The sequence below is a fragment of the Thalassophryne amazonica genome, chromosome 6 (genome assembly GCF_902500255.1).
Source record: "Thalassophryne amazonica chromosome 6, fThaAma1.1, whole genome shotgun sequence".
Taxonomy (NCBI): Eukaryota; Metazoa; Chordata; class Actinopteri; order Batrachoidiformes; family Batrachoididae; genus Thalassophryne; species Thalassophryne amazonica.
Window position 1 is genome coordinate 62,681,553 of NC_047108.1, and position 12,399 is coordinate 62,693,951.

A 12,399-nucleotide genomic window follows, 5' to 3' on the forward strand; every position below is an offset into this window, starting at 1 on the left:
GCCATTCACACCATTTGTCACCTCGGCTGCACCTCGACAATGTTGGATCGTGGGGGGGGGGGGTGGCACGACACACTTGCATGCCATTCGTGTGGCTGGGGGGGCATGACACACTGAGCGGACATGACACACTGACCACCCTTTGAGCTTTGGGGACCTCAACTGGCTCACATTTTCTAAGTGCCCTATGACTGCTATTGGACGTTCGTGGGTGGCACCTTGATTCTGGCCGAGTGTGGGTCAAATGTCCATTCGGACACCGTTTGCCCTCAGTCAGCCACTGGTGTGAAGGCTAGCTCATTCAAGACATTTGGCCAGGGTTCGACACAGCCGATCATTTCATGCAGCCCCTCGACCGTGGTCCAAATGGTCCAACCTGCATACTTCATGCCATACAAATGTTGCAACCAGGGTCAGATATAAGTATGACCTCATCTCCACCGCTGTTCGGTTGGGTTTCCAGCATGAGTGCAACGCGATTGTGGAGTGCATGTGCTGTGGCCAAATGGTTGTGTCGACTGCTATATGAGGCAGTCATGTACGGCTCGGATTTTCCACGAGTGCCATTCGAATCCTCCTTCACCATTTGGTGAAGTGTAGCATTCAGCCTCATTCGTGATATGTGTGAGGGGGCCTTAAATGACACACACTGCTCAGATCCAGCTCCAGCAGCGCACATATGCATCTTTAAACCAGAAAAATCTTTCTGCTAAATGCTGTGCCATGGAAATGTGACATCATATGTCCATCAGAACCAAAATGCAGGAGGCCAGAGGGAGGACCTTATCTGTGCCAAATCAACATGCAGATCCATCTCACATCTGCTGTGGAGACCCCGGGTGAAATTAAAACAAGGGACAGCTGAAGGGACTTATAATGTTATTGCTGAATAATCAAATCAGAGCACGCACACCCCTGAAGCACTGCTAGACATTGCTGCGTCATGGAGAAGAGCAGCACGTGGATGATTGCTGGGCGTGATCTCAGAGCCACATGACCCCTAACTTGTAGTAAGTGGGTATACAAAATGGATGGATTATATACTGGACATGGAAGATAGGACACTAGACAAGGACATCATTCTGCAAATCGGTGAGAGTGATTTTATTTGATTTTATTTTGACATTACTGGGAACAGTGGGGGAATTCCAGTCTATTCACATGGATAATAGCAGGATAATAATAGGTGAACACTGTGCACAAATGTGTCATTCATCTTCAACTGCGTGTGGCCACTTCAGTGAGATACCAACTGTGACACTGTCGCTCTTTGAGTGTTTGGTTGCTAATTCGCATCTCCAACTACTCTCCAACAGTCGCGCCCAGTGAGATAGGACCGTTAGCACTGTTCACAGCAAGAAGGACCTGGGATCACTCCCCACCCGGTTCCTTTTGTGTGGAGTCCTTCCCTTGTTTGCGGTTGTTCACTCCAGCTACTCCAACTTCGTACCACATCCAAAGACATGCAGTTCTGGTGGATTGGAAGCTTTAAATTGACCACTGGTGTGCGTGAATGTGTTTATATGTCTGCAAGCCCTGGACAGACTGCCAGTCTGTCCAGGAAGTACCTTGCCTCTCAGACCCCTGTGACCCTTATTTGGAATTAGTGGGTGTAGAAAATGAATTCCAAAAAAAGAGCATGTATTCCTACCTGCTCCAAAAAATGCCAATATGATTCAATCTGCATGGAAGGTAATGGGCTCAGTTTTCTAATGCCCGAGTTACAGTTTGTTACACGTTTACACCAAGGATGGCCAAGTCATGCAGCACTGAAAGGAGTCTGTGGACCTCAAAGAGGAGTATTTTGCAAAATAAGCCACATATTGTCTGATTCTATCACAGCCAACCTACAGATCTTCCAGCCAACCTTTCCATAATAAGAAGAGAATGAATGGCAAACATCACTTTGCTCAGTCCTCTTCCTCACCACTTTGATTAAAATTCTGAATGCCAGAAAACATTCTGTTAGTGGAGCATTGAATATTTCATCACACATGAAGCAGGCGGATCTGTGCATGACTAACTGCAATACAAACTATGAGGGAATTAAATTTAATTTCACTTGACAAATTAAAAATATCAGTTTATATATTTTCTTTGTTTAATCATCCCCAAAAAGTGGTGTTTGTTCATTCATAACTGAATTAATCTTGTACTTGTTGATTATGCACACTTCAATTAATAAGTAATGCTTCAACAGGAAAATCTGCGGAAGCTGAATTTGAATTGCCCAAAATCTTTTGCAATTTGGGGATTCAAGTTTGTCTATGCTTCAGGCTGCCACCTCCCCGAAATTATACAAACCTTAAGATGTGAGTTGTGCTGCTGAACTCTGGCTTGAAAGAATAATTAACACCTACTGGTCTGTCTACGTGGGGATATTTTAGCAGCTCCTCAGTTCTTCTTTCATTGGCAGATTATTTATAAAAAGATTATTTAAAAAATGTGGGAATTACATCCTGATCCCACGGCATCTTATTGTCACCAGGCTCTCATTCTCTCGTACTTTCTCAGAGTTGTCAAAATCAGAATGGGCACCTTGCAGAAATGGTGTCTAATTCAGTGGAAAGTGGTTTTTAATAGGCTTGAATCTGGCCAACTGACTCCCTCCAGTACAATCTGCCGCCTGATTGGTTCTTTAAAAGGACACTGCAAATTCAAGCTTGAAAGTCATGTCCCAGCCCAAGTTCGAGGAAAAGCAGCCAACATGGTTCATTAGAATATGGAAGATGGCCATGAGGAGAAAGTGAAGACTGGTTTGAATTTTCCAGTCTGCTTTGTCAGTTGCTGTGCCGCCCTGTGGCCTTCTCTTCATTGACTGAGAAGAGTCTTTTCTTTCCTCTTAGACGCTACCATGTCAGAAGGTCTATTTTGGACTAATATACCCTTGAGCTGCTTCTTGGGGGGTGCAAGGTCAGTGATTTTAACAGGAGAGATGTACAGGAATGCAGGGGCCAGCTGGACCTTTACAAACCTTAAAGAATTCCATTATTCAAATTGAAAAGATCCAGTTTTCACTGCAGGCGTTTTTGCAATTTTACAAAAGTGTACAGATATTTTACAAGAAATAGATTTATACAGAACACCTCCTCTGAAATAAATACAAGCGATATAATCTTAATTTTTTTCTTTCCAATTCATTCCTGGAAACGATTGCTGGCTGTGTTGTGTAAGTGAATCCCCCAGACGCTGATGGATGATGATACAGAGTAATGTTGCTTTTGTCTGGGTCTCAGCAACTCCCCTCCATTACCTTTGACGTGCAATCTGCTCCCTTTATTAGTGACAGAGCCATCTGCTGACCTTCACTCTGATGGCTCCAGGTGTCTTCTTCTCCTCCATCTGTTTAATTATTCAGTTTCTGATCAACTTGGGATCTTTGCAGGTTGACAGCGACCTGCAGCAGAGCACTCCCTGAGCGACCGTCTAAGCAGCAGCGACGGAATCACAGATATTAAACCGTTTTTTTCTCCCCCTGCTATAATAAATGAGAATGCACACATGCAGTGACTCCCTCTTTCACAGCAGGCTTTGCGTGTGTGGCTAATCTACTTCTTGGGAATAATATCACTGTTGATTGCAGGCTTTTTTTCCTTTTTTTTTTTTTTTTTTTGCAAGAGGGCAGGTTTTCTGTGTTCACTGATGCTATAACACTCTAAGAGCATGCTGCACTTATGTGGAATCACACCAATTTCTATTTATGTCTCCATTCCATCAGAAAATAACTCAAGCTGAAAATAATTTTGCAGGCTCAGTCATGTGATTACCATGTACTTTTCAAATCACAGTTTTTGCAGTTACAAACTCCAAAATGAAAACATCTTTCCATGAACTCAAAACTTTCACTTTATATCAAGACCAGACATGGAGAAACTTTTCCAAGCATCTCTTTGTAGCAGTGACTAAGATACTGACTGGAACTAAGAAAACCAGGTATTAATATTGCATAGCATTCCATGTCCCTGTCGCAATTTTGCAGGTACGTAAATAGGGTTTGGGCTCATCCAGTTCAATCTTTATGGGTGTGTTGTTGTCTGTAAAACTGACCAATCACAGTGGCACCTGTCAATGCCTTTAATCCAGACTGTGCCAGACACATAGTGCCATGGTATTGAGGAAGCAGACACAAGTGGAAAGAAGATATCTGATGAGTTAACAGATTAGTGCCAACCTGTGAGAGTGCAAAAAGTGAATGACAGTCCAATTCCAATGAAGTTGGGACATTGTGTAAAATGTAAATTAAAAAACAGAATACAATGATTTGCAAATCTTCTTCAACCTATATTCAATTGAATACACCACAAAGGCAAGATATTTAATGTTAAAACTGATAAACTTTGTTTTTGCGCAAATATTTGCTCATTTTGAAAAAAAAAAAGTTGGGATGGGGCAAAAAAAGACTGGGAAAGTTGATGAATGCTCATTCACAAGCAAAGATGGGGTGAGGTTCACCACTTTGTGAACAACTGTGTGAAAAAATAGTCCAACAGTTTAAGAACAATTTTTCTCAACATTCAGTTGCAAGGAATTTAGGGATTCCATCATCTACAATCCATAATATAATCAGAAGATTCAGAGAATCTGAAGAACTTTCTACACGTAAGCGGCAAGGCCAAAAACCAACATTGAATGCCCATGACCTTCGATCCCTCAGGCAGCACTGCATTAAAAACCGACATCATTGTGTAAAGGATCTTACCGCATGGGCTCAGGAACACTTCAGAAAAACCATTGTCAGTTAACACAGTTCGTCGCTACATCTACAAGACGTAGATGTAGTGACAAGAAGCAAGTTAAAACTCTACCATGCAAAGCGAAAGCCGTACATCACACAACATTCAGAAACACAGCCGCCTTCTCTGGGCCCGAGCTCATTTGAAATGGACAGACGCAAAGTGGAAAAGTGTGCTGTGGTCTGATGAGTCATTTCAAATTGTTTTTGAAAATCATGGATGTTGTATCCTCCGGACAAAAGAGGAAAAAGACCATCCAGATTGCTACCAGTGCAAAGTTCAAAAGCCAGCATTGATGGTATGGGGGTGTGTTAGTGCCCATGGCATAGGCAACTAACACATCTGTGATGGCACCATCAATGCTGAAAGGTACATCCAGCTTTTGGAGCAACACATGCTGCCATCCAAGCAACGTTTTTCAAGGACATCCCTGCTTATTTTAGGAAGACAATGCCAAGCCACATTCTGCACGTTAGAACAGCGTGGCTTCGCAGTAAAAGAGTGTGGCTACTAGACTGGCCTGCCTGCAGTCCAGACCTGTTGCCCATTGAAAATGTGTGGAGCATTATGAAGCGCAAAATATGACAATGGAGACCCCGGACTGTTGAACTGAACTGAAGTTGTACATTAGCAAGAATGGGAAAGAATTCCACCTTCAAAGATTCAACAATTAGTGTCCTCAGTTCCCAAACACTTATTGAGTGTTGTAGAAGGAAGGTGATGTAACACAGTGGTAAACATACCACTGTCCCAGCTTTTTTGAAACATGTTTCAGGCATCCATTTCAACATGAGCAAATATTTGCACAAAAACAATAAAGTCTATCAGTTTGAACATTAAATATCTTGTCTTTCTGGTGTATTTAATTGAATATAGGTTGAAGAGGATTTGCAAATCATTGTGTTCTGTTTTTATTTACATTTTACACAACATCCTAACTTCACTGGAATTGGGGTTGCATGTGAAACTTATTTGTCGTGTTCCTGACGACCAGAGAACCTAGTAAATGTGTCAGCTAAGGTATAATGCCATGTTGAAAGCAACTGGTATAAAAATAGGGTTTGGCAGAAGGAAACCATCTGTACTCTTCAGAGTCTATGGCGAACGGACATGCAGCATCCAGCAAGGCAACGAGAAAATACAACAACATGCTTTTGGATGGCAGTATGCATTAACAAGGGCGAATATCTTTCATTTTGGGCGACTGGGCGTGAACGTCGGGCCTCTGAAAATGCATACTGCACAACAAATGCTTGTTATTTGCATTATTATCACTTTTTACTGAGATACACAACACGTAACGCATACATAAAAAGTTGGTTCACTTTAACTTTTGTCTTGTCGGCTGACGCGCGCTGCTTTCCAAATTCGGCAGTGCGTCCTCATCAAGTTGGCTGCTTTAGCTGTTGTTCATTGTCATACTATCCATGAGAAAATCATCCGGAATATCCATATTGGGACCAAAACACACTTCTCGCCTTTTCAGCTTTTCCTCTGCGGACAGTTTTTTTTTTCCCCTCTGTGGACAGTTCTTGGGCTGCGTGCGCGCTATGACGTCATTTGTTTACGCACAGCGGGCGGGTATAGCCAGGTAGGGTCGATGGAAATCTACGATTCCAGCCTAGCAACGCCTCGGTAAAGTGATATTAATACCTGATAGCTGTCCTCCAACTTCAGCATGATCTCATGGATTTGACACTGTGCCAGGAGAAGAAGAGATGAATAAAGGAGAAGGGCCTGGGTACACCACGTCCACAACTATGGCCTTGGCCAGGAGAGTTCCTGCCAGCAGGAATTCCTTTAGGCATGATAGCAATATTGATCCTTCGATTTGTAGTGTGATCACCACGTGCTCATCAGTGATACGCTGTTGCATGTTTTACGTAAGTGGAACTATTGTTGGGCATAAGTTGCGTATGCCGGCAACAATATACACAGTCGTTGGAGTAAATTCATAGAAATGTTTTATATATAAGTTAAGAATACAACATGTATATGTACAGCTGGTTATGAATACACTATGTATGTGTCCAACAGTGAAAAATAAAATAAAAATCCAACGTATGCCAGCGCTGCCTAAATCATCAAGGTGTGATGCGGCCCTTAAACAAAGAATTGTATCAGATTGCATCACACTGCACCAAAACAAATGGTTGCATCATAAAAAATTTCGTTACTAAATTGTATCATAGCTTGTATATCTAGATACATATCATATATTTTTATAAGGAACAGATGCACTCTGCTAACAGTTATGCTTGGCGTCAGACGAGAAGAAGAAGAAGGACGAGCCACAGTCAGATCGATAGAGAGACGGTAAAATTACAAGGTTACATTTTTGTAAGTCATTCCCCATCATAAAATGGTCAAGTGTTCAAGCATCCCTCCCTCACACATTTTGGAATAAGAACACGCCAGTGGGTCAGACAAAGGTTATTAATCTGATCATATCACAAGTTGATATCAGACCTCTATGAATGACACCAGAATTACCTGCAAGTCTATTTTTGATGAGAGCTTCCCCATCAATAAAACATGGATTAGAACTGAAACTCTGAGTTTCATTTCAGGAAATGGTTGTTTGCACAGCAATCACACCACAGTGTCTGCCACGCGTTTAAGGGGACACAATCAAATTAGAAACCACATCTGAATATGCGGAGAAAAACACAATCATTTGCAGCTCACACAGTAATTGTCGTACTGCCGAGCAGTGTGTACACACAGTATTGACTGCCTCATAGATTTCAAGCCTTGGCTGTGCAGCTTTGAATGTTTGAAAAGATTTTTAAAGTTCACAAACAATGCTGTAGACAAATGGAACATCAGAAGTAAAGAATGTGCATCGACCGCTCTTTCCAATTTAAGATGCCGTTTCTCTGTAGGTCTGTCATATTATGGGGAAAACAAACAAATGTCAGAAGGTGCCTGTGCATGGCTGCACCATTTGCCATCCTCTTCTTTACTTCATTTTCTGCTGTAATTAAGGCTCGATGGTTGGGAGCCACAGGGACTTAGATGTTTGATTGATACATGTAACTGTCACCTTAATCAGCTGTTCAGTCACAGTGGAACGCAGCGCTGAACAGCGCAGTGATATTCACAGGGTCAATCAATGTCAAATAACTGCGCGGGTGTGTGTGTGCAGAGAGCAGGCTGCTGTTCAGAGGAGATGAGTGGTATTGACAGAAGTGTGATTCCTTACCTCTCTCCACTGTTTGGATTCCACACCCTGAGTATACAACACCACCACTGTGCACAGCATTGGGGGGGGGGTGTCGGGAGGATAGAGAGAATTGTCACCAAAAAGTCTCAATCAGGCATCCTGCTTCATCAAACAGTTTGTTTTTTCCCGTTCTTTACAGACAGTCATCATCAATTACATGGTCATACACTGACAGCGTAATGAAGCGTCTGGTATGATGATGCTCCATCACCTCCGATTCTCAAATTCCACATGCTAAGAATAAATAAGCTTTAGGAAACACTCTGGGCTCCAGCAGCACAATTGCAATCAAAACATCATTTAGTAACAGCAAGATTTTTCTACTTCCTGTTTGTTTTTTCTTTTTCTTGTTCTTGCCATTTATTTTAGGGCTGCATCTAGTGATTGTCGTTGCAGTTAGTTAAAATATCAAATTTTTTCCTAGTTTTTTTTAGTCAATTATCCCTTGGTTAATTTACCAGTAAATCATAACCATCAATTCTACCAGTAACGTACAACCTTCTTGTCATCAAAAAAAGCTTTTTGTTTGTACAAATCACAACATATGAAAGATAGAAATTGTCAAAAATTAAAAAGCTATTCACAAGAGAAAAAAAGTCTTGCATAGAGCTTTGCCTCTTCTTGGGACACAAAAAGACAACATATTTCATAAGGCAGCAACTAACAATTATTTTTATTGTCAGTTATTATGTTGATAATTTTCTGGATTAGCTCCTTAATTAGTTGGTCCATAAAATATAAATAAAAGTTTTGTCTACAGCCCAAAAATATTCAGTTTACTGTCACAGAGGAGTAAAGAAACCAGAAAATGTTCACAATTAAGAAGATGAAATTAAAAACATTAGACATTAAAAAAAAAACATCAAAATTATTAATTATTTGGTTTAATTTATTCTGAGGTTGATCTTCAGGAGAATTCTCCATTTAATGTGGAGTTGTGTCAGGGAGGGCATCCGGTGTAAAACTTGTGCCAAATCAACATGCAGACCCACCTTGGATCTGCTGTGGCGACCCCGAGTGAAAACAAGGGAGCAGCTGAAGGAACTTACTTATCTTCAGGGAAATAAAAACAGGGCTAGTGTAATTTTTTTCCTTCCTAGCGTGTTCATGTATCAGGTTTGTATCATCTCCCTTTTGTGTTAAATATCTCTTTTCTAGAGGACTATCAAAGAAAAGGCTGGTGTGGCAGCTCTCTGTGTCACAGCAGCACATACCCGTGTCTATTCAAAGGCTGCTGTCTTCAACCTGCATGCATTACGCTGATTTCTGTAGCTCTCCCTGAGCAAAGGTTGTCTCATTACTGTGCAAATGACATGCAGTTATTGAAGGAGCACTTTGAAACTGCAGCGTAAACTGAATCAAAGTAAAGCTCAGTGAGAGCAAAAGTAAAGATTTGAAAAAGCAGAAGAAGTGTCAATAAACCAAAGTGTAACTGAAATTTCCTGCAGGAAAAGCTGAGAAACAATTTGAACGGCATTTAAAAAAAATGCAGGGTACTTACATGGGTCAGATTTGGAGAAAGTGTCTCGATCCAAAAGATTTCTGCAAAAGAAGAAAAAAAAATTGTATAAAATTGAGTCTGTGCTTGTTTTTCAATGGAATATTATCAGTTATGATTGCGCCTTGGGGCAACTGTATGTTGTGATTTGGCGCTATATAAATAAAATTGATTGATTGATTGATATGAAGTTGTTCACAAATGAATATGGCTTTATACACCCTGAGGCCTCAGGGTGTATAAAGCCATATTCATTGGTAAAACAACTTCATAACGATTTTATCATACACCTATAAATGATAAATGCACGCAGAACACAATGCGTGTGCTCTCCCTTCGCTCACTGCCTCCGGGGGTACGGATGCGGGACCTGCAAAGAATCCAATTCATGGCCACAGAGCTCTGTGGCTGTGGTTACCGAGACCATGCAGCGGGCGCTGCGCATCAAAACAGCAAGCGTAGTCTCTGGACCTGTTGCTGCATGCAGCTCGGCACAGCAGACAGAGGGGCGGTGTGAGTGGCCCGCTGCGGCGCTTACCAAGCCCGCAGACTCGGTAAGCGAATCAGAGGCAGTGAGAGCAATCACCCGCCTGATAAGGACGCAGAACACAATGCGCTGTTAAAAAAAAAAAAAAAGAAGAAGAAGCATGCAAAATTGCACTAAAAAAAATCTGCAAAACTGCGAGGCCGCGAAAGGGAGTTAGGCTCTAAAAATAACCCGCGATAGGCGAAATCCGCGAAGTAGTCAGTGTTATTTTTACAATTATTATAGATGTTTTAAGGCTGTAAAACCCCTCACTACACACTTTATACACTTTTCTCAAACAGGCATTAACATTTTCTCACTTTTCTCTCCTGTTTCTGTGTAGGCTCTCAGTTGTCCAGGTGGTTTCCATAGTAGAGAAGCTTGAATATATATATATAATATAATAATATTTTCTCTCCTGTGTAAACACTCAAAGTTCAAACCTTAGTAGAAAAAAAAATAGAATGTTTTCGTATAAATAATTATGATGGTTTTTAGAAGTAACGAATTTAATTTTAACGATCAACCTACGAGGTTGGACACGTAAGAAATTATTAATAGTGACTCACCAGTATTTCACAGTTCCTCTGACCGCGCCTCTTCGTCGTGGCGCCGCTCCGCTGTCCGGATTGGCTGATTACTCGGGTGGTATGAAAAATATTACCCGTCCGTGAAAAGGGTGTACTGCTATTTATTCTTTAGTGTTTTATCCAATCATATTTCAGATCATTTATAGGTATATGATAATGTTCATAATCATACAGTAAAGATAGAATCCTGATATTGTAGTTTTCATTCACATGGTGTCACTTTTTTAAAAAAGAGTTGGAAAGAGATCGTGCCATGAGGATGAATTCCATAGATAAATAAATATATGTAGAGTTGACAGACAAACATCAAGTGTATTTCTAGTTTCTATCTGATGTCGTTGTCATTTTCATTTTCACCGCTCATGCTGTCTCTATAGAGGCAGTCTATGTGCACACATAAGTGCGCTGATGGGCATGCTGGTGTGAAAATGAGGTGATGTCAGAAGAAGCATTAGTGCTTCACTATCATGAGGCAGCAGGAAGTGAGTGATACACTCACCAGCCACTTTATTAGGTACATCACCTTGATAATATCGGGTTGGACCCCTTTTTTGTTCAGAACTGCTTTAATTCTTCATGGCATGGATTCAGTGGAAACAGTCCTCAGAGAGTGTGGTCCATATTGACATGATAGCATCACGCAGTCACCCATTCAACCAGTCTGTCCATTCTCCTGCTTCCTCTGACATCAACAGGGCATTATCGTCCACACGACTGTTGCTAACTGAATATCTTCTCTTTTTCAGACCATTCTCCGTAAACCCTAGAGATAGTTGTGCATGAAAATCCCAGTAGATCAATAGTTTCTGAAATACTAAGACCAGCCCATCGGCCACCAACAACCATGCCACATTCAAGTCACATGGCAAAGTTCAAAGTCCCAGTTTGAACTTCAGGAAGGCATCACCATGTCTAGATGTCTAAATGCAATGAGCAATTGAACAGGTGTACCTAATAAAGTGGCTGTTTCTTGTAAGTACACAGGAAATTTGCTGAATAAAATTTACTCTGCTGGGATAACATTTAATCCCAGTCTAAATAGAATGAAAAACACTCTATTGTAGAGTGAAATCAGCTCTACCTGTGTCGCCGACCGAACAGTCCCCCCGCCCCACCCTGCCTCCACTGCACATGCGTCATTTCGGAGCACAGCCGCTCTGTGGATGGACTGCCTTCAACCAAAGCGATCGATTAATGGGATTTTTAACCATCAGATGACAAGGCAAAACCTCTTAAATCATTCTAAAGTCAGTTTAAAGCCGAAATGAGGCCATTTCAAGCAGAAACGAAGTGATATTCCGTGACACTTTGAAATGACAGACGGTCAGTGAACGCAACAGCCAGCAGCCATGCAGCTTCAGCGCTGTGATCACTTCCTCTGCATTTTCTGATGAAATAGTGCTGAATATATGCGGAAATGATTGTTCTACAAAAGCTGAAGATATCTGTCGCTGAGACAGATGATAACTGGAGTGCAGTTTGAAGCAGAAACGAGGTGTTAATCAGTGAACCACGGCCGATGACGCATGCGCAGTGAAAGCAGGGCGGACCACGTTTTAGGGCGGACCGTTCGGCTGGCGACATGTCTAGTCAATGCAAGTGGTTTTATTCCAATAAGAGTTGATTTTACACTATGATGATTTGATTTAGCCCCGTGGTAGAGAATATTTTACTCTATTTGGACTGGGACCAAATGTTATCCCAACAGAGAAAATTTTACTCAGCAAAATTTCCTGTACATATACTATATTCTAAGTATTCACACCCTTTGCTCAATACTTTATTGATGCACCTTTGACAGCAATTACAGCCTCAAGCCTGATTGA

General features: G+C 41.5%; 1 protein-coding gene across 1 annotated transcript in view; it reads right to left on the reverse strand.

Annotated features, from left to right (window-relative positions):
- Window positions 1–7,871: 7,871 nt before the first annotated feature.
- Window positions 7,872–12,399, reverse strand: part of LOC117512278 (copine-5-like) — a 40,056-nt gene continuing 35,528 nt past the window's right edge. The window contains exons 2-3 of the mRNA XM_034172290.1: window positions 9,461–9,501; window positions 7,872–7,985 (exon numbers count right to left, since the gene is read on the reverse strand). Of these exons, the coding sequence (XP_034028181.1) occupies window positions 7,897–7,985; window positions 9,461–9,501 (130 nt within the window). The 3' untranslated portion in view covers window positions 7,872–7,896. The remainder of the gene's footprint in view (window positions 7,986–9,460; window positions 9,502–12,399) is intronic.